This window comes from Anabrus simplex, chromosome 1 (genome assembly GCF_040414725.1).
Source record: "Anabrus simplex isolate iqAnaSimp1 chromosome 1, ASM4041472v1, whole genome shotgun sequence".
NCBI lineage: Eukaryota > Metazoa > Arthropoda > Insecta > Orthoptera > Tettigoniidae > Anabrus > Anabrus simplex.
In genome coordinates, this window is record NC_090265.1 from 714,734,368 (window position 1) to 714,761,338 (window position 26,971).

At 38.7% G+C, this 26,971-nt stretch overlaps 1 protein-coding gene across 3 annotated transcripts in view; it reads left to right on the forward strand.

Moving 5' to 3' along the window:
- scny (scrawny) overlaps positions 1–26,971 on the forward strand; it is a 228,270-nt gene that overhangs the window by 31,973 nt on the left and 169,326 nt on the right. For all 3 annotated transcript variants that reach the window (XM_067136030.2, XM_067136028.2, XM_067136029.2), the window contains 3 exons: positions 1,388–1,501; positions 19,281–19,389; positions 19,481–19,548. In XM_067136030.2, coding sequence (XP_066992131.2) covers positions 1,388–1,501; positions 19,281–19,389; positions 19,481–19,548 — 291 coding nt within the window. The remainder of the gene's footprint in view (positions 1–1,387; positions 1,502–19,280; positions 19,390–19,480; positions 19,549–26,971) is intronic.

Genomic DNA, 26,971 nt, shown 5'->3' on the forward strand with positions numbered 1-26,971 from the left:
AACTTTTCAGAAATCGGAAGAGGTATTTATCTTTTTTTTTTTTTTTTCAATTTGCTTAACGTCGCACCGGCACAGATAGGTCTTATGGCAACGATAGGGCAGGAAAGGCCTAGGGATTGGGAAGCGGCCGTGGCTTTAAGCTAGGGCCTACAGACCCAGCATTTGCCTGGTGTGAAAATGGGAAAATTTCGCTGTGGATATAGGCGATCTGTATGAAGAAACCACCATCAGTTTTAATTTTTCCCGCGTGTCCATGACTTTCTGCTTTGCTTCCACCTTCGCTTTTAAGTCCTACAGAATCTTAACTGGCTCTTCACTGCGTTTTCCGTCACTCGAAGCATTGAATTCTTCTGTCACGACTTTCCATGAATTTCTTTTCTTATCCAGCATCTTTATATCCTATATCCTTTACATAGATCATCATTATCTCTATTAACAAGCATTTATCTTTTTCGCTTACGTTTTTCCCCGTTTCCTATCGCACATAACCTTATCCATTTAGATTTCTTTAAAGAAGATACACAAACACAACACTACTCCTCGAGTAACGAACGCTACTTCGATAGTAGTAACTAAAAGAGTAAATTGTACTTCAACTCTCCGGCGTTACTTCCGGAGTAAATAACTCCCGTAGTAATTTACTTCTGTAGTATGGACTACTTTTGTAAACGCTACTTCCGTAGTAATTTACTCCAAGATGGTGCACGCCACCCTAAGTCATATGAATCATATTCACCAAGTGGGAAAATATAAACTGCTGATGATTATGTTTACTCGGATATGACTTGCGGCTAACGACAACGAATAGGACTGGGACTTTGGAATGATGATGTAATAACCAGGGGAACATGCCAGAGATGGACGTCTTAACCAGTTTCAGCTGTATCATCGCAGAATCTACAAACACCAGTGCATTTCTCTTTTCATACCTCCCCCCCTTTCAGTGATCTTGATTTCACCTTTAATGTTTGTGAAAATCAGTGGGGCAGACAGCTTCCCTACTCCACTCCCTGCTACAAGCATTATAGCATGCATTCCTACATTAAAATTTGTATTTAGAAGACTGAAATTAGGTCCCTTTTTGAAAGCTCAGTTCTCTGCTTTTGAAATGATCTTTGTCCTTTGTTTCTGCATCCTACAATTCATTCTGGAAGAGCTCCATTGACTATGTGTGAAAATCCATTCCAGTAGGCATTCATCAGGATGTAACTAAGGGCTACCAATTGTTATGTGTGATTGATCCGTCCAAGAAAACGAGTTAGGTTATACAAGAAGAAAAAAGTAGGATTCATGATATGAGTAAATGCAATATTACTGTGTATTTCTTATTTATAATGAATTAACTGTCCCTAATTAGTTTACTAATGGCTATTTTCTTTGCTTACAGATGGCAGTGTTCAGACAGAGTGTCTGATTTGTGCTGTAAACAAGACTCTGAAGGCTTCACACAACAAGTCGGGGAATGTTATAAAGCCCTACCTCATCATTAACAGGCTCAAGAGTGAGTATTTACCACTGGGCACCACTGTATTTCAGGCTCAGATTTAGTTGGCTGCCTGACAACCATTACAGTGGTTGTTGGCTGTGCGTGTATAGTTTATAAAAAAAATGGTCAGTTCTCAAAATTAACTGTCAGCATATTAAGTAGTGTTGAGTTCATGCCGAAGAGATGTTAAGTACAGTATCAAAATAACCATATCCTTTCCAGCAGAAGAAAAATGAACCAGGGCACTATAGCTCAGTTGGTCCATCCTGAACTGAAGGGTTTAAGTTCAGTACTGTACATGCCATTTCTTCAGCATGTAGTCAACATGAACTAATGAGCTGAAAGTTTATTTCAAGTACAATGTGGCTATGAAAATGAAATACAAGGTCTCTCATATAAACCCAGACCGAGCGCACGGTGTTCGAACTCGACGCTACAGCAGCTGCCTCAGCCCAATTTACGTCACGAGCGGCCGCCCTGCTTTAAGCGTGTGTACAATCTTATATATGAAATCTTACCTTATAAAAGATACTGGAAGAGGGACTTCATAAACACCATTAGAATTTTCTGCACTCCAATAGCGAGAGTTATGACTGTTTACACAACCAGTAAGATGAAACCAGGCCTCATCTGAAAAGAACACAAGCTGTGGGTCAAATAAACGATCATTCAACAACTTAAGAAACCACTCACAATATGTCACTTGTAGCTGGATCAGCATGTTTTAACACATTGCGGATGGGAGACGAGTTCGCTCGTGTTTGGCTGGCCGAGCGTTGTGGGCAGGAGACGAGTTAACTCGTCTTTACGAGACTTGTACGTTCGGTGACTTCTGTCGAAACCTCTGAAACTATCTGGCTGTCAAGGTTACTAGAATCTCGGTGTTGATGCTTTTGCTAATTCCATGCTAGCTTTGCTTTACATTCTTCTGTTTTATGATTCATTTGCTAAGTTTTCCGACATCTTATTTACATCGTTCAAGGAGTCATGTGGTGGGTAAGATGGTGCTTCCCAGACTGAACACGAACGTAGATGCAGACAAGATTTTTAATGAATTATATGCGGATAAGTATTCAGATTGCCCCATTGATTTTGACGATCGTGAGTTCGATGTTAATAGCTATTCTGACAAAAGTGTCTCGGTTGATAATGATGTGCGCCCTTCAAAACAACGTGAAGTAGTGGTGCTCGAGAACGAGGCTGAAAGTGATATTGTGAGTGTAAATAGAAGAGATATGTCTATTTCTGCTGTTGAACGGGTAGAAAATAATATTTGTCGACTTTAAAGGATTTCCCAGGAGTTCCTGTCATGAGCCTCAAAATACTGTAGTAGTAGTAGTAGTAGTAGTAGTAGTAGTAGGGCTTACTTTTTGTGATGATTTCTTTGAACTTATTGCCGAGCAGATGAACTTGTATCCAGCGAACTACTTCATTACACAAAATATCCCCAATGGGCTTCAAATGGCCTGATGTAACTAGTTGTGTATTGCAAAATTTTTTTGCTTTGTTTATATTGAGGGGACAGGTGAAAAAAGATCATGTTGAAAAGATTACTGGTCAATTGATCCCCTCAAAATTTTCTGTGTGTCCGTTCACGGAGGTCATTGATACACAGCCTACCACACCAGGAAATATTATTAGGACTCTTACCAAAGGTCTCCAGTAAATTTCACCATAATCAGTAGAAGGTTAGTGAAGTTAGACTAATTTGTTTATGTGCATGCGCTGTAGCAAATAAGTTACACAGAAAATGGCCGGGCGCAGGGGTTGAGCAGTGTGATGAGCACCTGGTTTGCAATGTGTTAAAGCAATGGGCCCGTGTAAACCTGTACGGTTTGATGTGTAAGAGCTTTTATAGCTCTGTGTGCGGAACAAACCAAAACTCCTACTTGTACTAATTTTGTGAGAGAGTTATTTGGTGACTGTTCAAGATTCGCACCAATGTCATTTAGCTTTTCCTCTGTTAAAACTCTTCATGTGCGTGCATGTGTTTATTGAGCACTGAGCCAGTAGTTCAAAATTTATTTAAAATTACTTGAATCTGTATTCATGAAGGTGGGCTTAACCGGAAATTGCTGAACAAATGCATTGCATACCCGTCGAGCCGACTCGTACTTAAAATAACTTTTGCGTATGAAGATAGGGTTTTGCAATGATATCTGTCTCACCATGTTAAGAGGCGGCCAGAGCTGGAACGGCCGGCCACCAGCTCAGTAGTTGTTGTAACGTGGGTCAGAAGTCTGTAAGAGTTTCTATAAGGAAACGGAACAAGGTAAAATTATATCGTTTTTATAGCACACGGTGGTCTGTGATACACTTTTCATTAGTGTAAAAGCATTTCAAAAAAAATGCAAATATAGTTATAAAATGGTAGTTAAAATAACGAATCCCCATATGAAATTGAGCTCTCAACCACGGTTTTCCTAAACTTGTTTTAAATCAAGATGGTGTTCAAATTAGAAGCAGACTGTACCGTAGGGAAGTTTATTTTTTTCTCTAAGGGGCTACTTTAACATACTTAAAAATTAGGGATTCTTTATATATTTAATCGTGATTTTAATAAAGCTCTGCTTATTGACTTAAGAGTGTCTGCCGAATTCTAGTGATGGTAGCTCAGCCAGTTTCCGTCAGATGCCGCAGTGTCACAAAGCCTTTTCCTTGAAGAGGGATGATGACAGATTAGCTCTTACCCATGCAGGGATGTGGTGAGCGAGATCTTCAGCTGCTAACAGTCGCTTCCTCACCCTTGCTTCATAACAAGCGGCGTTGGACACGCTGACAATACTTTGTTACTCACTAGTTGTGGTATGACCTTTCACTAGCACGTTATATTTTGTCGTGTTTTATTTTGCCGTATCGTTTTACCGAGTGCAATGGAATGGCAAAATGCTTGATTTGTAATAAGGCATTAAACTTTATTAAAAATTTTAACACTGGGCGAGTTGGCCGTGAGGTTATAGGCGCGCGGCTGTGAGCTTGCATCCTGGAGATAGTGGATTCGAATCCCACTGTCAGCAGCCCTGAAGATGGTTTTCCGTGGTTTCCCATTTTCACACCAGGCAAGTGCTGGGGCTGTACCTTAATTAAGGCCGCGGCCGCTTCCTTCCAACTCCTAGGCCTTTCCTATAGCATCGTCGCCATAAGACCTATCTGTGTCGGTGCGACGTAAAACCACTAGCAATAAAAAATTAACATTCGACATTATTCTTTAAAACACGCCGAAGAATATGACAGAGTGAAGAACACCATGAAATTGCGAATGAACTTAAAACAGCTGAGCTGCCTTATCTGAGGTAGGTGTTATCCGACTTTATTGAATTGTCTTTGTTATATTAGTGACGCAATGATGCTTACTATTCAAACTAAGACAATCAACTTATTTTTGTTGATAACTGTAGGTCGGAAGTGAATTGTCAGTTCGAATAAGCTACAACATATCTCACTAAAAGAATGGCTAAATGGCGTAACGTTACAGAAAGTGATGCAGTAATGGTTGAGAATCCGCATACTGAATAGTAGTTGCTACTACTGTTTCTGTATTATCTCTGTGTGTATACATTTATAATACTATTTTAAGGTTTAGTAGAATAAGAATAAATTGCTATAAATATATGTTGTTCCTCTTTCAGTTGTAGCATAATATAATATGGTCAGTGGCGGTTCTAGATACTTAAAAACCGAGCTTGATAGCTGCAGTCGCTTAAGTGCGGCCAGTATCCAGTATTCGGGAGATAGTAGGTTCGAACCCCACTGTTGCCCCCCTGTGGAAGAATAACACCCACGGTATCCCCTGCCTGTCGTAAGAGGCTACTAATAGGGGGCCCAGGCGCTCTGTACTTTGGAGCGTGGGCTGGCGACCACGGGGCCCTTAGCCGAGTCCTGGCATTGCTTCCGCTTACTTGTGCCAGGCTCCTCACGTTAATCTATCCTATCCGACCTCCCTTGGTCTACTCTTGTTCTCTTCCGACCCCGACGCTATTAGGTTTGCGAGAGCTAGGGAGTCTTTCATTTTCACGCCCTTCATGGCCCTTGTCTTCCTTTGACCGATACCTTCATTTTTCGAAGTGTCGGATCCCTTCATTTTTTTTCTCTGTTTAGTGTTACTAGAGGATGGTTGCCTAGTTGGACTTCCTCTTAAAACAATAATCACCACCACCCCACTGTCGGTAACCCTGAAAATGGTTTTCCGTGGTTTCACATTTGCACACCAGGCAAATGCTGGGGCTTTACTCTAATTGAATCGATTATTTCCGAAACCAGTCAAGCGCCAAGTCTGTCATTTTTGGGAAAATGAAAAAACTGTCTAGCATCAGAAAAAATGTTATGGTAGGGGTTTTTTAATATTTTACGTTGAAAGTATTATATCTCTTAATAATTTCTATCTAAGGAAAAATATTTTGTGCTTATTAACTTTGCTGTAAAGAAAACGGAAAAAATTTCCACTTATCAATAATAAAAAATCAATACTGATCTGCATTTAGGGCAGTCGCCCAGGTGGCAGATTCCCTATCTGTTGCTTTCCTAGCCTTTTCCTATATGATTTCAAAGAAATTGGAAATTTATTGAACATCTCCCTTGGTAAGTTATTCCAATCCCTAACTCCCCTTCCTATAAATGAATATTTGCCCCAGTTTGTCCTCTTGAATTCCAACTTTATCTTCATATTGTGATCTTTCCTACTTTTATAGACGCCATTCAAACCTATTAGTCTACTAATGTCATTCCACGCCATCTCTCCGCTGACAGCTCGGAACATACCACTTATCGTAATCTATAATCTTCATTTCCGTATTGACAATTGCACAATTAAAAATAGGAGAGGATTTCCACCAATCAATACTTATTTATTGCATACATTAAACTACAGGACCGGTTTCGACCTCATATTCAAGGTCATCTTCAGCTGAACCATATATGCATATTAATATAATGAAGCTTTGATTAAGATTGTGGTATTGAAGGAATGCCATATGATGATGATGTACATTTAGTTACATACAAATGGGGCACGTCTTAGCGTGAGCTGGCGTATATGTCATTCTGTGCAATATTGCAACTGTATGTCTAAAATGTTGAAGGTCTTAAAACTAGTGTATAAAACACGTCTTTTCCTAAACTAACATATATATGTACAAGATAAAAACAATACATAAAAACACTTCATGTACATGAACATTCGTTCTTGCTTGGTGGTCAATACATCGACTAACTTCCGTATTTAAGTCTTATTCACAGTTGTACACTTCAGCTGCTATTCATAGAGTTTGTAAAATTGCATGGATAAAAGTTTTGTCTTCCTGTGCGTATGTGAGATAAAACACTTTCAATTTAAAAAGGGTGCCAAATGTATGGATGAAATTCAAGTAAAATATGTTCAGCTCTGCTGTGTGTGTTGCCCCTTTTATAAGAACCAATTCATGTTTTCTTATTGGCGTCCGTAAATTTGGGTGACATTGGTTTCAAAGTAGTGGCTCCTTTCCCATTTGTAGCTGTGCAATGATGTTATGTTAATCTGTGGAAGATAAGATTGAGTTATAAGTGATATTGTGCAGAGGAATGTCTAAGGGTTATGTGTGTGAATTGGAATATGTACTTACTGTTGTTGGTGTAGCTGAGTTGTGTTTGACATGCGAGCTTGTAATGTACTACTTCGTGTTCTTCTTGGGCTTATGCTAGCTGCTGTGAGGGGAAGGAAAGGAGGGGTAGGGAGAGTTGTTGTTGTAGGGGTAGGGATGGAGCTGGGTGTGTTGTTTGGTGTTTTTCTGTTGCTTGTTGCATTCTGTTTATCGATTAACTTAAGGTAAGGGTTTTTTAAGGCGGGGATAACTGTATTGAAGATGATGTTAGTTTTTTCTGTGATTTCATTTATGTTGTAATTTGGATTGGTGTACTGATCCAAAGTGATGTAGAATTCTTCTGTTATGTTGAGCAGGGGGCCTTTGGGGTTTATGTTTAGGATTTGCATATCGTTATCGATGTTTGTGAAACTGTGTTTATAGTCTGTGACATGTTGTCCTATTGAGGAAAAATGATTGTGTTTCACTGCATTTATGTGTTCGTTATATCGGGTTAGGAAGTTTCTACCGGTACGTCCGATATAGCTGGTCTCACAGTTATTACATTTGATGCGGTATACCCCTGAGTGGTTGTATTTGTTGTTGCTGTTGATTGTCCTGACATTGTGTATGATGTTGGTACTATTGTGTGTAGTTCTGAATGCTATTCTTAGGTTATGTTTTTTAAAAATGTTAGTTATGGGGTATATGTGTACATTGTTGAAAGTGAATAGTGCATAGTCTTTCTTGGGTTCGTTTACTTTTGTTAGTTTGGTTTTGGGTTGGGATTTTATTTTGTGAATGATTTTGTTAACCATGTCTTTCTTGAATCCATTGTTTTTAGCTATGTCATGAATTAATTGTAATTCTTTGTTTAGATCTTCTTTTGTTAACGGTATATTGAATGCTCTGTGTATCATGCTATAGTAGGCTGCTCTTTTGTGTATGTTGGGGTGAACGGAATCCATTTTAATTGTATTTGAGGTATGCGTGGGTTTTCTGTATATTCTGTAAGAAAGGTGGTCATCATGTCTAGTTGTCGTTATGTCCAGGTAGTTCAGTTTGTGATTGTTTTCGGATTCCATGGTAAATTTTATATGGGTATCTATTGTATTGAGTTTATCTAATATATCAGTTTCATTTGTGGACCTATTGTCGAGGATGATAAAGATATCATCAACAAATCTACACCAAAAAAATATATGGTCTATTTTGTTGATGAATGTGTGCTCTAAATAGTCTATGTAAATTTCGGCAATTATACCAGAAGCGGGAGATCCCATTGGTAAACCCTGTTGCTGATAGATAGTATCATGGAATTTAAAGTAGTTGTTACTAATGGCAAAATTAAGTAATTTAATGAACTCTTCTATTTCCAAAGTGCTTAGATTGCTATGACTTTTCAGGTTAGATTCAATGATTTCTATTGTTCGTTTTGTGGGAATATTTGGGTACATGTTTATTATGTCAAATGATGCGAGTTTGTGATATGGTTCAATCTTTAATCCTTTTGTCCTATTACAAAATTCTATTGAGTTCCGTACTGTTTTATTAGCTAAGAATACGTAGTGCTTTTTGAGAAATCGTTGAATAAATTGCGAAAGTTTATAGGTTGGGCTTGCTCTGTAGTTAATAATGGGTCTCATTGGAATATGTTCTTTGTGTATTTTGGGATAAGCTTTAGCAGTAGGTATTTGAGGATTCATTGCTATAAGTTTAGAGGATTCTACTTCTGTTAAAAGAAAGTGTGTATTTTTTAATAAGGTTTTGAGGTTCCTTTGTATGTTATTGGTCGGGTCTTTACGTTTCAATACCACAATCTTAATCAAAGCTTCATTATATTAATATGTATATATGGTTCAGCTGAAGATGACCTTGAATATGAGGTCGAAACCGGTCCTGTAGTTTAATGTATGCAATAAATAAGTATTGATTGGTGGAAATCCTCTCCTATTTTTAACATACCACTTAGTCGAGCAGCTCTTCTTCTTTCTCTCAATTCTTCCCAACCCAAACATTGCAACATTTTTGTAACGCTACTCTTTTGTCGGAAATCACCCAGAACAAATCGAGCTGCTTTTCTTTGGATTTTTTCCAGTTCTTGAATCAGGTAATCCTGGTGAGGGTCCCATACACTGGAACCATACTCTAGTTGGGGTCGTACCAGAGACTTATATGCACTCTCCTTTACATCCTTACTACAACCCCTAAACACCCTCATAACCATGTGCAGAGATCTGTACCCTTTATTTACAATCCCATTTATGTGATTACCCCAATGAAGATCTTTCCTTATATTAACACCTAGATACTTACAATGATCCCCAAAAGGAACTTTCACCCCATCAACGCAGTAATTAAAACTGAGAGGACTTTTTCCTATTTGTGAAACTCACAACCTGACTTTTAGGCCCGTTTATCAACATACCATTGCCTGCTGTCCATCTCACAATATTTTCGAGGTCACGTTGCAGTTGCTCACAATCTTGTAACTTATTTATCACTCTATAGAGAATAACATCATCCGCAAAAAGCCTTACCTCCGATTCCACTCCTTTACTCATATCATTTATATATATAATAAAGGTCCGATAACACTGCCCTGAGGAACTCCCCTCTCAGCTATTACAGGGTCAGACAAAGCTTCACCTACTCTAACTCTCTGAGATCTATTTTCTAGAAATATAGCAACTCATTCAGTCACTCTTTTGTCTAGTCCAGTTGCACTCATTTTTGCCAATAGTCTCCCATGATCCACCCTATCAAATGCTTTAGACATGTCAATCGCGATACAGTCCATTTGACCTCCAGAATCCAAGATATCTGCTATATCTTGCTGGAATCCTACAAGTTGAGCTTCAGTGGAATAACCTTTCCTAAAACCGAATTGCCTTCTATCGAACCAGTTATTAATTTCACAAACATGTCTAATATAATCAGAAAGAATGCCTTCCCAAAGCTTACATACAATGCATGTCAAACTTACTGGCCTGTAATTTTCAGCTTTATGTCTATCACTCTTTCCTTTATACACAGGGGCTACTATAGCAACTCTCCATTCATCTGGTATAGCTCCTTCGGCCAAACAATAATCAAATAAGTCCTTCAGATATGGTACTATATCCCAACCCATTGTCTTTAGTATATCCCCAGAAATCTGATCAATTCCAGCCGCTTTTCTAGTTTTCAACGTTCGTATCTTATTGTAAATGTAATTGTTATCATACGTAAATTTTATTACTTCCTTGGCCTTAGTCTCTTCCTCTATCTCGACATTATCCTTGTAACCAACAATCTTTACATACTGCTGACTGAATACTTCTGCCTTTTGAAGATCCTCACATACACACTCCCCTTGTTCATTAATTATTCCTGGAATGTCCTTCTTGGAACCTGTTTCTGCCTTAACACGTTGAGTGCCGAGCCGATTGTAGCACACTATTCCACTGGTGCCAGGCATGTTTTTGAATTGCATTCCGCTGGTGCCAAAGCAATTGTACGCGTTGTAGACTGTTTATATAATCTTGGGATGTATATATATGATGTACTAAGTAAATTTTATCTCACCATACCATGGTCATGCGTGACGCCATATGGTGTCACATCAATTTTTAGGAAAGATAAAATATAGCGTGACGCCATATGGTGTCACAGAATTTTTTGACATGGAATGTTCAATACGAATTTCCAATACGGGATATTTATTTCCTAATTCAAATTAACGCAATATTTATGAAAACCTAGTAAAATGCAAAACAAGTACTTATATTGCATTACATATTGTTGTGAACAGTTTTCTGATAACTCTAAACAATGAAAGTATGCGTCTCAGCATGCCCGAGTTCTTGTTACTCGTTGTAATTTTTCAAACCTTATTGGCATCGTTGTTCAAACATCGTCCTTTGTACACTTGTTTCATGTGCTGTTTTCATATTTACGTTTTGCACATCTGATCGGGAATTAAGGGAAACGCGCTAACTGTACGCTACCTGGCTGCTGGCGCAGCTCGACGCAGCCCGGTTGGTTCACGTCCGATGCTTCGTTCCTCCCTACCTCTCCGCCACACCCCGATACTCCCGTGGTACTTCTAATTTTATGACTATTTTTTTGCTCAATTTTGGCGTTTAATCTTGCGCTGGGTACATGCAGTTTTCACCTTGGCATTCTACTGCCTCCCACGAATATTCCTACCAAATTTCAACCGATCCGAGCGTAACACATGTATGTGTTCCCTCGTAAGATTATTACCAATATCTTCCATTTTTTTTATATTTTTGCACAACTATATAAACTGAGTGATAATACGTACGTAAACGAGGAATAAACAAAGCCTGGCGCGCTTTCACCTGTGACAAAGACCACTGGCCAGTCAGTGGCTTCGGAAGAATACTGTGGCGCCACATGGTGGCATACAGTAAAAATACATAGCTGGAATAGACCCTGAAGTTCGCCCTTCACGTAGTACCAATTTTACGCGCATAGATGTCACAGCTGATTATCTACGGCGCATCGCCTGAAACTCAACTGTGCCGCCATATGGCGTCACGCCAACTCTGATTTCAAGAACGGTGTGCCGCCATATGGCGTCACGCCATCTCAAATTTGTAGACCACCGTGACGCCATATGGCGGCACGTGGCACCCAACGTGTTAAAATACCTATACATACCCTTCCATTTTTTACTAAAATTTGTATGACTGCCAATTATGCTTGCCATCATGTTATCCTTAGCTGCCTTCTTTGCTAACTGGTTTCTAAAATAAACGAGTGTTGCAAACATATTTTTATGGGATAATTCTTGAATTTTCAAGGGATTTTGTCATAAACCCCATATTTGTGAAAAAAAAAAAGTATTTTAATAGGTTTAGACTGTATTGCTGATACAAAAGTCTGAAATCAGCAATACCTGCTTATCATGATAGGTAATCAATCCTCATAAACAAACTCCACATTCTGTCTCTGTAGTAGGCCATTGTAAAATGCTGTCATAAAAGTGTTCATATTCCATCAGGTAAGGTTTTAAGGCATTTAGTTCACGTATCTTCTTGATATTCATGGGCACCTAAAACAAACAATAACAAAGAATAATGTAGCGCTCAGACCAGGTACTTCCTTGTCTGAGTAAGAAATATAACCTTCTCCTTTTACCCTTGCATTCCGAATAATATTATGCGTGTGTGTTTGTTTGTCTACCACTCCTCGTTTTTTTTTTTTTTTTTTTGCTAGTGGCTTTACGTCGCACTGACACAGATAGGTCTTATAGCGACAACGGGATAGGAAAGGCCTAGGAGTTGGAAGTAAGCGTCCGTGGCCTTAATTAATTTACAGCTTCTTTTTCAGGTACAGTGTTATCATAATGTATGTATTCTTCTTTTTAGGTAGTTTTTTCCTTGCTGTACTTGGCACCGACACAAATAGATCTTATGGCGACGATGGGGCAGGAAAAGCCTTGTAATGGGAAGAAAGCTGCCGTGGCCTTAATTAATTGTCTGGTGTGAAAATGGGAAACCACGGAAAACCATCTTCAGGGCTGCCGACAGTGGGATTCGAACCCGCTTCTGAATTTTCAGACATATCACTAAGAATATAAAAAACATTGCACTAAACAAGAGAAACATTTTTGTATCAGTTGTTCTCAAAATAGGAACATGCGATTCCAGAAACACGACAACAACAAAAACAGATGAACAGCTGGTTATTCTGGATTCAGAACAGCAGCGCCAACCGGAAAGGTACCAGCAGTTTACCGCAGAAACCAAGCAGGCGGTGTCACTTAACTGGTTTCTGAACTAAATACGAAATTCAACGTAATGCCTGACCATTATAGGACGACCTTTCTTGACTGGTTTCAGCACCAAAATGTGCGTATAACCTCTTAGTAATATATTCTGCCATTAACTCATTTTTCCATTTTTTGGCACTTGACTGCTTTCTGAAATAATCGATTCAATTAAGGCCACGACCGCTTCCTTCCCACTCCTAGCCCTTTCCTGTCCCATCATCGCCATAAGACCTATCAGTGTTGGTGTGACATAAAGCAACTAGAAAAAAAAATGACACTTGAAGAAGGAGGATATATGAAAGTAAGTGGAAATAAAGCTAGGACTCAGCTAAGGGATCAATGGTCGCCAACCCAGACTCCCAAGTTCAGAGCCCATGGAGCCCTCTTTAGTCGCCTCTTACGACAGGCAGTGGATACTGTGGGTGTTATTCTACTACCCCCACCTACAGAGGGGGGGCCGATGACCTTCGATGTTAGGCCCCTTAAAACAAGAAGCATCATCATCATCATCATCACCTACAGAGGGAAGTTGCAGTGCCCCTCAGCTGTTGCGTTCATTACCAGCACCGTTTCAGAGTTTCATAACGGGTAGGTATACAAAACCGTCATTTACAATCCTTGTGTATTTCTTGGAAATGGGGTATTCCAATGTAACTAGAATAACTCACAGGTCAGATAGGTCATTCCGGTGAGCAGCATTGCTATTGGCTAAAGCGCCTGACGTCACCGAGAGCGAGAATGAAGTGGTATTTTTTTGAGCTTAGTAGTTACTCTAATTACACTCCACTCAAGTCATGAAATACAGAACTAATGGGTATTTAGATCCTGTAACATTTATTATTTAAAATTTATACGAAAACATACGACTTCAAATCCGTCTTTTGTAGAGACAAAGAGACTCTCACAACGGCTTGAAGGTTGGAACGCAGACCTTCTGTCCCTTGGCAGGTTCGATCCTCGCTCAGTGCGGTGGTATTGGAAGGTCGACACGTTAAAGAACTCTTGGGGGACAACATTCCTGCACCTCTACGTCTCCGAAAACAAGTTATTTGATCGAATTCAAATTTTAACACAATATGCAATGGGGTGTTGTATACATTGTTTATATATTTCAGAACTGTTTGTTTCCAAGGCTTTTTTTTTACTCAGGTAGTTGGAAAGTTCCGTTCTTGGTTGCGTTACAATCTCTATCGTATGTCCAAAGTATCACTGTGTGACTAAAAAATGCGTAAATGAATTAACTTCTATTATATCAGTTGGTATTTTCATTGGATAGAATTATATTATGTAATCACTGACTGGCCGGTACAGGGAAAGACGTGAGGCGGGGATGGGGTTGATGCACTACTTCATTTCAACATCGGAAACAGTGTCCGGCGTACTGGCCTTTGGTCACAGGGGTCCCGGGTTCAATTCCCGGCAGGGTCTGGAATTTTAACCATAATTGGTTAATTTCTCTGGCATGGGGGCTGGGTGTATGTGTCGTCTCCATCATGTCATCCTCATCACAACGCGCAGGTCGCCTATGGGAGTTAAATCAAAAGACCTGCATGTGGCGAGTCAAACTTGTCTTCGGACACTCCGGCACTAAAAGCCATACGCCATTTCATCTATTTTTGTCAGAAACAGTACCTTATTTTGCTCAGCACTAACCCACGCTCAATAATTTCCTGGAATGTTTCGCATTCCGTACAAATGTCAACATCATCAGCTCCGTGCAAGTACTGTATCACAACTTCCTGGTGACAGAATATGTGACGCTGGAGGGTGAGAGGGGAATCGCTTGCTCGGCCTTGGCCTTTCTTACTGACATCTATGCATCCGCGATGTAACTATCAGTGGAGTTAGCTGTCGACAGCAACGAGCCTAGTGGCAATATTTTGAAATAAAAGGTGAATCTAGAACTGACTCCGGCCGTCTCTTTTAACAGCTGAGATTCAGACTGGCTACTGATGCTATGTCAAACACGTGCACGCTCCTTGCAAGGTCAAGAAATATGCACACACCTGCCGTACAGCTGCTTAGGTCTCGAGGACTAGAAGCACCACTGGACGTTCTGAGTTTATAAGAGAGATACTGTACTCGTTTTAATTTTCACATCGCTTCTTAGATTACCATCTTATATTTGTACTCATGCTTTGGAGCCTCGAATAATTCTAGAATAATAGTATTTTAGGTTTTATGTCTTTTTATTAGTAAAAATAAAAATTACGTATCATCATCATCAATGTCCCACTCCAGTCAATCCTCCTCCACTCTTTTCTGTGCTTCCACTTTTCCTGCTCCATTACTTCCGCCACATCCAATCCAGCATCTCTACTGTCCTTCTAAATCTGATCCATCCACCTTCTTCTCGGTCTTCCAGCTTGTCTCCCTTAACTTCTCTTTCTAATTCCCTTCTTGCTACCCGTTCCTTTCCCATTCTTTTTACATGTCCGAACAATCTGTCTTGCTTTCTGTATGTTCTTTACTAATGGTTCTATATTTAGCTCTTCTCTGATTTTTAATATTTTGAATTCTATCTCTTCTTGTCTTTTTAACCAATGTTCTTAAAAAAAATCATTTCTACTGCTTGGATCTTACTATTTTGTCTCTTATTAGTTACCAGCGTTTCTAGTCCGTATGTTATAATTATAATGTTAATTTCATTCTCTTGGGTAGTTTGTCATCCCCTCTAATAATAAAGCTATTTTTTTACGTCCCACTAACTACTCTTTTACGGTTTTCGGAGACGCCGAGGTGCCGGAATTTAGTCCCGCAGGAGTTCTTTTATGTGCCAGTAAATCTACCGACACGAGGCTGGCGTAGCACCTTCAAATACCTCCGGACTGAGCCAGGATCGAACCTGCCACGTTGGGGTCAGAAGGCCAGCACCTCAACCGTCTGAGCCACTCAGCCCGGCTGTCATCCCCTCTGACTTGATGATAAAATTTTGTACCTTTACTTAGTCTGTTATTAATTTCAGGGTTGATTTCATTACTTCCATTAATAATGCTACCCAGATATGTAAACTGTTCTACATTCTGTAACTATTCTCTGTCTATGTTCACTTGGCTTCTCTTTTTCTCTTTTCCACAGTGCATGACTACAGTTTTCTTTTTACTAATTACCATTCCAAACTCTTTCAGATTTTAATTCCAAATGCCCAGTCTCCTTTATACTTCCTTTTCTCCCTTTCCCCAAATCACCACATCATCTGCAAATACCAAAGCATTCACTTCATCACTACTGATACTCTGTTTTACACGTTTTATGAGTTCATCCATCAGTGTATTAAACAATAATGGCGTCAGTGCACTTTTTTGCTAGAGACCTTTTTTTTTTTGTATAAAATGTTTGTCACCACTCCCCACTTGTACATTGCTTTTACTCTCATGATACAACATTATCTTGTTAATGATTTTGGTACATTCCTTTTCAGTAGGGATTTCCATACATGTTTTCTCTTAACTGTATTATAAGCTTTAAGCAAATCAAAAAATACGAATATGATTTCTTTGTTCTTTTCGAGAGTTTTTTCTTTTTTGTTCATTATCCTTCGCACTGTAAATATCAAGTCTATTGTTGATCTATTTGGTCTAAAGCCATATTGTTCTTCCTCTAAGTGTGTTTCTGTTATATTCCCTCAGTCTTTTGTCTACGACTTTGTCAATTATTTTTAGCCCATGTAATAATAGGGTTATACCTCTATAATTTTCACATTTCTTCCTATTTCCTTTTTTGAACAGTGGTATAATGCTTCCTTGTTGTCAATCTTCAGGTATCCTTTCATCCTTCCATATGGCATTGAGGGCTCTGTATAGCCACTGTAGTCCAATGCTTCCTGCTGCCTTAATCATATCAGCATTGAGTTCATCTTTTCCACTTGCTTTACTTTTGGTAATTGCTTTCACTGCCCTTTCAAGTTCCAACCATGTTATCGAGTTCTCTTGTTTTCTCCATTATTGTTTACATTTCTTATCTCCTTCCTCCGAGTACTCATACTCATTATAAGGATTTTCAAAATACTTTGCCATCACCTTTTGAAGACCCTTTTCATCATGTACTATGGATCCATCTTCCCTCTCTAATGCCTTAATTTTTTCTTGATTTATTCTTTTTGATTTTATTACTCTGTACAATAGTTTCTGATTTCCTCAACTATCTTGCTCAATTTTGTTGGTAAACTCTCCCCAACATTTCTCCTTTTCTTTCTTGATACTCCTCTTTACTTATAGTTTCAGTCTTTTGTATTCCACATGTAACCTTTCTATCTTATTCTCATCCTTCTGATACGTTTTTTGCTTTCTTTATCCATTTCTTTCTTCACCTTTTTTTTTTTTTTTCCACCACCTTGTTTCCCTTCCCTTAACCTTTGCTTTTGTTTTCCTGCGTACCTCAATTGTTGCTCCCACAAATGTCAGTCTTAAATTGTCCCAATCTTCTTCTTCACTTCATATTTCCATTTTAGGCAACTTCCTTTTTTATACAATCTTGGAATGCCATTCTTTTATCCTCCTCCCCCAATTCCCAAATCCTAATCTTTGGTTTGTTCTTCAATACAATTTTAGGGATTTTTACTTGTTTTAATTCCACAATCAGTAATGTATGATCGCCTTCCATACTTTCACTGGGGATTATCTTCGTATTCATGACATATCTTCCCCTTTCTCGGCCTGTTATTATAAAATCTATGAGTGTTTCATACTGTGCATCCCAACTATATTGGCTGATCTCATGGCTATTCATTTTCATAAACCATGTGTTCTTTATTATCAGATTATTTCTGATTCAAAAGTCGAATAAATTCTCTCCATCTTCATTTCTATCGCCATATCCATGTGGGCCCAGAACATTCTCATATCCCATTCTATCGGTTCCCACATGAGCATTCAGATTTCCCATTATCATGATCCCATCTCCAGCAATGTGTGTTTCCAGTTGATTGAGGAACTCTTCTTTTTCTTCCACGCTACATCCTGTCAGTGGAGCATACACCTGTATTATATTCAGTAGTTCCTTGTTTACATGTATGTGCATTATTATAATTCTTTCATTTGCACACTGGGCTGGTTTCCATATTATACCCCTTGAGACTGGGTCCTTGCCTGAAGTTGGCTCTCCTTTACACCGGCCTACTGATGTGGAGGATACCCACCCCTGCAGTGTGGATGCGCCAGACAATAATTACTCAAGTGAAGGATAGGGAAGATGACCCTATCTCCCTTGAGCCGAGTTAATGGTTATGTATGATGCCACAACCAATTTCTTCTCTTCCATTATCGTTCGCACTGTACATATCAAGTCTATTATTGTTCTCTTTGGCCTACCTCGTTAGATTCCACAGCGAGAAGTAAGTTAAGCTGGAAGATGTGTTGCAGTGTGTGTTGGTAATTATTAAGTGGTAAAATATTACTAATTCATATTTGTTAGGTCTTATTCCATGATCGGGACTTTCTTAAAGTTTTCATGAATTATCAAATATGGCTAGGTTGGTTTCATTATATCTTACATGTCATAGAGGGAGAGAGAAAGAGAGATAATAGGATAAAAACAATGACCGGTCATTGTGGGAAGAGACAAGGACAAACATGAGAACACAAATGGACAAGGTCAATCTCAACATCTTCAGGTAGATAGGTGCTTTCCTGATAAATTCCAGTTCTACATCCATCTCTTCTCATCTTGACGAGCTGGTTTCTTCATCAGCAGAGTTTCAACTTCATTGAAGGGCCATCTTGACAGATCTTCAGTTTTGATGCAGGAAGTGTAGGATGAGAAGAAAGCCGAATTAATACAGGAAAATGGAGGATGCATGAGATAATACAGGTGGTAAAAGGTTAGGAATGAAGACAGGTACAAAAGGAGAAATGGATCTCACCAATATCTTTCTCTCGATTCTGTGTTCTCTTCACACACTGACATGTCATTGTGTTTGTCCTATTGTGTGTTCCTTTTCTTGTTCTTCTCTCTGTATGACTTGATTTGACACTTGTTTGTTCCTTTCTAAAACTCATTACATCTTTCTTGTACTTTGTTTACTTCTATGTGCTTCTTTCTTAATTTATGAGGGAAATTCTTACTGTTTGGAATAAATAATATGTATTCTTTTAATCGTAGAATGATTAAGTATCCTTAAAGAAAAAGTTAATGTATACCTAGCGGTGTTCTTCAGCTGGAATTCCTGCTACTCTACTGCATGGTGCACACCAGTTCTCATCTTTGTCAGTGCCATGTAGAGAAAATCACCGTTCGCCATTCACGGTTCTTCTTCTCTTGCTTCTCAGTTGGGGTGGCGGCCATATTCAAGTCATAATCAGACTACAGTGAATATGGGAAAAGTATGCTTACAGGAATAATGTTGAAGATCCATTGTTTGAATAAGAAGAAACTGACCAAAGCAAGTATATTACTGCTTCTGGTGTATCAGTATATGCTGCATTGTATAATGTGCAGCTTGCTATTGGATGTGTTGCAGTGATCTGTAAGCACTTCAGCCACGGTCAACAGGAAGATGCTCACGAGTTCTTGCGGTACCTCATCGAGAACATGGGAGAGGCATTCCTCGTTCGATTCCGGAGCGAGAAGTAAGTTTAGCTGGAAGATGTATTTATTCCTGTATATATTACTATGTTTTTGGTAAAAGTACTCATTTTTTCTTGATCCTTGTATTTTCAGCCTGGATAGCTACAGCAAAGAAACAACACCTCTCAACCAGATCCTGGGTGGTTATATGCGCACAGAAGGTATTTTTGTTATCTATATTGTTTAATTGATTGTTTAATTCTTCCTCACTTCATATTGTATTTGTTGCTGAAGGTATGCAGAAGTATATCTAGATCAATGTGGTCAAGTCACTTTGAAATTAGGTCATATCTAGGGGGCGAATGTTGTTGAAATGTAATCTTTTCGTCTCTTTGCATTAGGATGTTGCTTTGTAGTATAGAAATTCACCCTGCGCTATAACAAATAACACATTTTGATTTTGCATCCTTTTGCATTTCTTGCCAATTTGGGATGATCAATTTAACAATAGCCACATGCTTATTGGATCCATCACTGTTACAACACAAAAGAACAGTCATGTGATAATTCGCTCTCGAGATCCATCCGTTGGAAGCTGAGAAATTTGGGATGAACAGTCTTTCCACGACCTTGAGGGCTTTCTCTTGTACGATGTTGCTATTCTCAAGAATGCCCAATGGTTGGACCTGTTGAATCCAACCTCCAGTCGCTGTATGTGGAATCTTTCCCGGTCTTTCTTGTCTTTGTGGACGTTGCATGTTTTCCTATTTGGTCACTTATTTTGTAATTTAATGTTGATGGTGCTGAACCCAGTCGTTTAGCAATGTCAGTCTTTTTGGAAGAATTTTTCTCAACTTGTTCTATAATTCAGAGTCTTTCTTCTAAGATTCTGGCTTGCAAAGGTTGCCTCATTTTTAACTACTCAGAAAATCCACAAAACACGATAATTCAATAACAACCATACATGGCAAATGTTCATGCAAACTGAAATACTGTTCTGTAAGAATGTAGCTACATCCCCAAGCTCGCTTACCTTGAATACTACAGCTCGAAACTCTGGCAGAAATAATGGAGTGGCTAGGACGATGTCACAACAGTTAGTCATGCCACGTGTTATGGCTCAGACTACGTCGCAGCTGTTGGTCAGTTTCGAAATGGCGTGGCTTGGACGGTGTTGTAGCTGTTAGCGATTCAACATGGCACGGCTTGAACAATGACACAACGCTCCTCAAAATTGAGTGAGATGGAACAGGCAAGTGTGTATATTGATATGACATTTGATTTGGGTTCAGAGTTCACTGGAACTGAAGTTAATGAAAGATAAATACGGGAAAGCCGGGACATTGTAGACTGATAAATTAAGTTTCTATAACCTGGAAATTATTGGATATGATCTTGGGACAGAAAATTATGTATGATAGATACAGAAAAATGATAGACCTACTTCCGGGAATGATCGATCGAGGTACCATTGTATTTAGTTCTCAAATATTAAAGCAGAGAAAATCATGTGGGGCATTTGTTAAAGAAAAGACTCAAAAGTCAGACATTAATTGCTAAGAAATTATGTTTTGCCCAACACTACATTTTGAGAAAATGAGCTTGGCCCTTATGGCATAAACTATGTAGTTTCAGCTAGCACTGTAATCAGAAAGATGCTGTAGACTAATTCACATGACTTTTTAAGGCTGATATTCAGATATGGCAGATTTTAATATTTTAAAACAAAAACTTAGGCATTAAAAAATTACATTTATTATCTGGCGTTATTAATGTTGGCATTTTGTAGCATTTTACGATGGTGATATTTTTTATTTGCACTTGGAAAGTCCACAGCAGATGCAATTCAGGCCATGAGTACCCTAATTACAAAACACAGAAATGCCAAAAAATAACCTGCACACAGTTTTCATTGATCTTGAGAAGGCATTCGACAGAGTACCGAGAGATGAGATTTCGGCAACATTACAAGCTCATGGCATTCCAGAATCCTGTGTGAAATTGATGTAGGATATGTGCAGGGTGTCAACAAGACTGTCCAATTGGAAAGACATCAACAAAACAAACTTTAAAAACCTAGACACATATTTAACACAAATATCAAGAATAATAAATAACTTTGTGGTCCAGTAGGGTTTTTTTTTTTTTTTCTCCACACATTAGGCTTAATGCTGTTAAAGAAACTATGTATGAGAGTTTGCTTCATCCTCTTTTTATAAACACTAGTGCGGACCATCCGGGGTGTTGGGATGGCTCTCTGCCTACAGCGCAGAGAGAGATAGATACACGTCCGCTTTTGCAACTGTTACGGTGGCCAGAGGCGGAGTTGCAGCGAGCGGAGAATGACTGATTAATATTAGCCATTATTGATCTTTCAATGCATTTTACGGTAGGGAATTCGCCATAATTATTAAGCTGGTAATACTTTCATGCGAGTGGGAATAATAATAACAGCAACATTACACCAGGGTGTAATAGTACCTTAATAACTAGTAGAACTTCGAAAATCAAAATTATACATGCTACTCTCAATAGAAAATTGTATTCTGCAACAGTAAAAATAACACATCACACAATTGGTTGCAGTACATTACAGTACAGTAAAGTAAATACAAAGGTGCAAGAGATAGGCTACTTCACATACACATTAAAAATACACATGAGAAAATGTGTGAAAAGTGTTCACTTGGAAAGATTCTCAATCAGTGTTGGTGTCGGATTCCTGGGATTCGGACTCAGAATTTTGGAGATTGACGATAAAGGGTTCTGTTATGCTGTCCATTGGAATCTCCCTTGCGAAATCATCCTCCTCCTGTAATTTCTCTGCATGTGCAACACAGTTACTCCACACCTCTGTTGAAATGCTGTCCATGGCCTCGTGAGTAAGCTTTTCAACATCAGCGATCTTAAAAGTCTTGTTCTTATCTTCTATGTATGCCTTTACCTGAGCCAATACCAGTTCAGTTGGACTGTACTGGCAATGGTAGGGCAATAGTTGGACAACCCTATAACCTTTTTCTGTGGTAATGGAATCTAATTCATACTTTGCAGAACTAGGTTTGTGTGCTTTCACAATCTGTAACAGTTCTGCTTGGGTTTGTGAATTTCTGTGAGGAATTTTATTCATAGTCAACCAGGATATGATGTCTGCCTTTCGTGTGCTATTGTTTAGTGCTTTATCTAATTGAACCAAATGAATGCTTGCATTGTCCATAACAATTACTGAATGTGGTGGGATATTAGGAAGTACCTGTTCTAGGAACCATTTTTTAAACAATGTGGAATTCATATCTGAATGATAATCAGTGGAACTGTTTTTCGATTTGGAACGAAAAATTCATTTGCATTGCGGTACAAAGCCTGTGGACATTGATCCTGCATGACACACCCATAGGAACCTAAGTGTTCCAGTCCCATCACTAATTACCCAGCATGCCTTCCTTGTGTGATTTTGGTGTACGAAAGTCTCGTCTAAATAAAATACAGTTGAGTTACCCTCCTGTCTTATTACATGATTGGTCCTTAGAAATACTGTTCTAGCTGCAGCAGTATCACTGCGTTCCATTAACATCTTACGTCCATCGTTACATTTTAAAATATTTGTAACCTATACTCCTAAAAACTCAAAGGAGAGACAACTTGCTACCACTGAAACCCACTGCCTCTCTCATTTTCCTGAGGAGTTTCAATTATGTTGGAAATTGTCCTTCAGCGTACATGTCAAAAATTGTACGGCGCAACATGTTTTTGTCGAAGTCATCAAAATTTGTTACTGGTGTCTGGCGGCGGGGTTTTTTCCTGGTGAACGTAAACCTACAGTCCCGGTCAATTTAATGGACAACTTTGCTTCGCTTACAATTCTTTGTACTGTACGAACACTGACTTCGCACACTGCTGCTGCTGTTGTTAGTTCCTGCGATGTGGCACCATCGCCCCAAGCATCTTCTGCCGCGTCCCTTGCTCGTTCCTTTACGTTCTTAAAGTACTGGTGTACTTTGAACAGTACTTCTTGTGCTTGCTTATGCAAAACCTGTCATTTACTTCCTACCTCTGCTTCCATGACAATCACAAACACAATTTAGATAATTACTTTTACAACTTGAAAACTGTCAGTATGCTCTTGCACACCTTACTAGCAGGCCCGGCAGAGCTTCACTGATTCTGATTTGCGCAAGTTTGGAGATGCGTGGTTTGACGTCATTGTGTTCTGCGCACCGCCTTCCGGCTGGTCTGCACTCTAACTACGAACTGCTCCATATGGGCCATAGCCTTAATTGTAGTGTCGTCAGCTACACTTGCACTTATCACAGAATCCAACACGGGTAGAACGGCAAGTACATAATTTTTCGACAGAGTAGTTGTCTAGTAGGACTGTGGAATCTCCTTTATCTGCCTTAGTAACAATGTTATTGTCGTTTATTTTTGTTTTTAATTTCTGAATTTGTTTTTTATGATTGAAATCAACATTAGCATTTAACTCTTGGGCCAGTTTAGGTAATTTCTTCTTTACTTCGTATCTAACATTGTTTTGAATCTCAATGGGGAGTTTCGAAATACCGGTTTCTACCTCTGCTACTGTATTGATGATGTCGGTTGTTTTATTTAGGCTGGGCCAATTATACTTTAGGCCCTAATCCAATATCCCAATTTCTTCCTGAGAAAACTGAACGTTTGTCAAATTGACTACTGTGGATATGTTAACATGTGGGGATGATGGTCTTTGTGATACCTTGTTTTGTGTGGGAGATATCTTAGATTGTATTAATTGGGAGAGTTTTTTATTAAGTATTGTTGCTTCCTTTCTAATGCAATATTCAATTAGTAGTCCACATATATAGTCCTCTCCGTGTAAGGACGTACCCTAAGGGTGCAACCTTACCCTTTCTCCCCTGTAATATTAAGGTATCGATTTATAGTTACTTTTCTTGCTGTTGGGTATTTTGCAGGTCTTTTTCAGTGTCGGTAACCATACAGTTTAGGGACCCTACTTGCCGATACGACGTCTTACATTAACCGTTAATCTGGCACGTTGGCAACGTTCAATCACTGTTCTAGCATGAATTGCGTGTTGCCACCGCATCGCCGTTAAAGTCACTAGTGATACATTTGCGAGAATATTTAAAGCATATTTTCTTTTTGTGTGGGATTGTAAATCTATTTGGCTAATACCAAGTAAGTAGAATTGTGGCATGTTCGGATAATGCATTTATTAACATTGTTTGCGTGAAATGATTAAAGTGCTCAAGTACGTCAGGCTCATGTCTAGATCTACCGGTACATGAAATAACTCTTGCGGGACGAAATTTTGGCAGTAGAACTTATATCATTATTATTTTCAAATCCGCAGTGAACTTGAAACCTGACCTAATTTCCGTTCACGGAGCTTGGCACATTAGTATTCCTACATGTTTCCTGATAAGCTTGAAGATATAACCAGCCTGCAGGCTGAAAATATGCCCAATAATTTCTCTCCTTACTGGTTACCGGTGTTGAAGAGAGAAGGAAATGTTCGCGCAAAAGAAAGGGAAGTCATTGGATGTCTGGAACTTTCTAAAATCACACTGCAAAGACTTATTAAATAAATTGCATCGTTTAACACGCCCCTCTTGTCAAGAATATGGTTATAGTACGCCTAGTGTATATCAAAATAAAGACGGATAATTTTGAGTGAGAAAGTGTGTTTATTTCCTTAATTCCTCATTGAGCGTGGAAATGGACGAGATATTCATAATTATCTTGATTTATTTGATCTTATCTTTTATCATTTACTAGGGTAGGGAAACATTGATTATTGGTGTTTCCTACATTGAGGTTAGTTTGTTATGGTTATGTCTGGTGATTTTAATATGTAACCAGGCAGGTTGGCAGCAGTGATCAGCCATTACAAAAAAGAGAAAAGAAGAGCATCGGGCGGCGATATTTACTTTCTGGGGTATTTCCTTACGTGGAAATTACTATAGTTGGAATGAATTCCATTCCAACGGAGCCAACATTTGGGCCAAAAGTAAATGAACCTTATACAATTGTAAATTTAAGAGGGCTTTCTTTTTGTACGCTGCTTTAATTTCATTTCTTATCCAAATCTCGTTGACCTTGTTTTGAATTCTATTCATATTGGTTAAACCCTTCCTGTGCGTGTGAGTTGTAAAAATTCTTATGACTCAGGCGACTATAACAGCTGAAGAAACCCCAACTCACGCAGTGATAAATTCTAGTCAATACTATTGAGAAGCCCCAATTCAATCCAATCTGCAATTGGAGGTCTGGTCATTGTAAAAAAAAAAAAAAAAAAAAAAAAAAAAAAAAAAAAAAAAAAAAAAAAAATTCATTGTTCATAAATTCTGGCAAGGTTAATGCACTTATTGTACATACTGTACATATTGTAAACTGTGTAAATAGCATAAGACAATTGTATTCAGACCATCAAGGCTTATCATGTAGTGAATGGCGTGAAGCAATTAAGATGACAGCAAACATTTCAGCAGTTAGATCGGTACCAGGAAGATCTCAGAACGATTCCCTTTGTAGGCGCTGCCTCAAGGAGATTGAAACTCTTGCGCATGTTCTGGGATCTTGTCCTCATGGTGAACTTTTAAGGAATACGTGTCATCATAACATCCTCTCGTTAATTGCGGCGACGCTAAAAGAGTATGGTTTCCAGGTATTTGAAGAGGTTCATGGCTTAGTGAACAACGGAAGCCACAGAAGGATTGACATCATTGCTTTCAAGAATAAGAATAGAGGTTACATCATCGACCCCACAATTCGCTTTGAAAGCCATAAGTCACAGCCCTCAGATGTTAACCTAGAGAAGAGGAATATATACTTTCCAACAATTCCTTACTACAGGGAGAAATACCAGTTAGAGGAAATCGACATAGTAGGTCTGATGATTGGAGCAAGGGGAACGATTCCCGCTTTTGCCGCTAATTACTGGAAACAGATGTCTCTGCCAGTTACAACGTTACGGGAGATTGCCATCATAGCCTTAAGGGGCTCACTGATAATTCTAAGCAATCACTGTTACAATTAGGTTACCTTCAGCATTTCTCAAGTACAGAATATCTATTTCTCTTCTAAATATAAATGTAAAAGTATACTTTGTCGCAAGGCAGCCTCTGCATGAGAGGAAGTATTTCATAAAATAAAATATAGTTACTATAAGTTCCAATGTTCATAGTTTTAATTCTTGACCTTAGGATTAATATAGGCTGAAGATGCCCATAACTAGGGCGAAACATGTCCCTAACTGGTGTGTTTAATTCATGTAGAATTTAACCACTAAAAATATATATTGAAAAGGTGGACACAATAATTTTAATCTTGAAAGAGTTTACTTATTGTATCTTCAATATGGAAGAAAATGAGATTAGTTACTTGTAACTTGATAGCCAACCAGGCAAATTATCGTTTAAACAGATATTTGAATCTTAAGTTCAAAATAGGCAATTTAACAAAAGATATAGCTTATTTAAAGCAATGTCTTCAACAAAAATTGGTACCAAAGTTCCTAAAACTCACGCATAAGAAGGGTTTAACCAGTATGAATAAAATTCAGATCAAGGTCAACGAGATTTGGATAAGAAATGAAATTAAAGCAGCGTACAAAAAGGAAGCCCTCTTAAATTTACAATTGTATAAGGT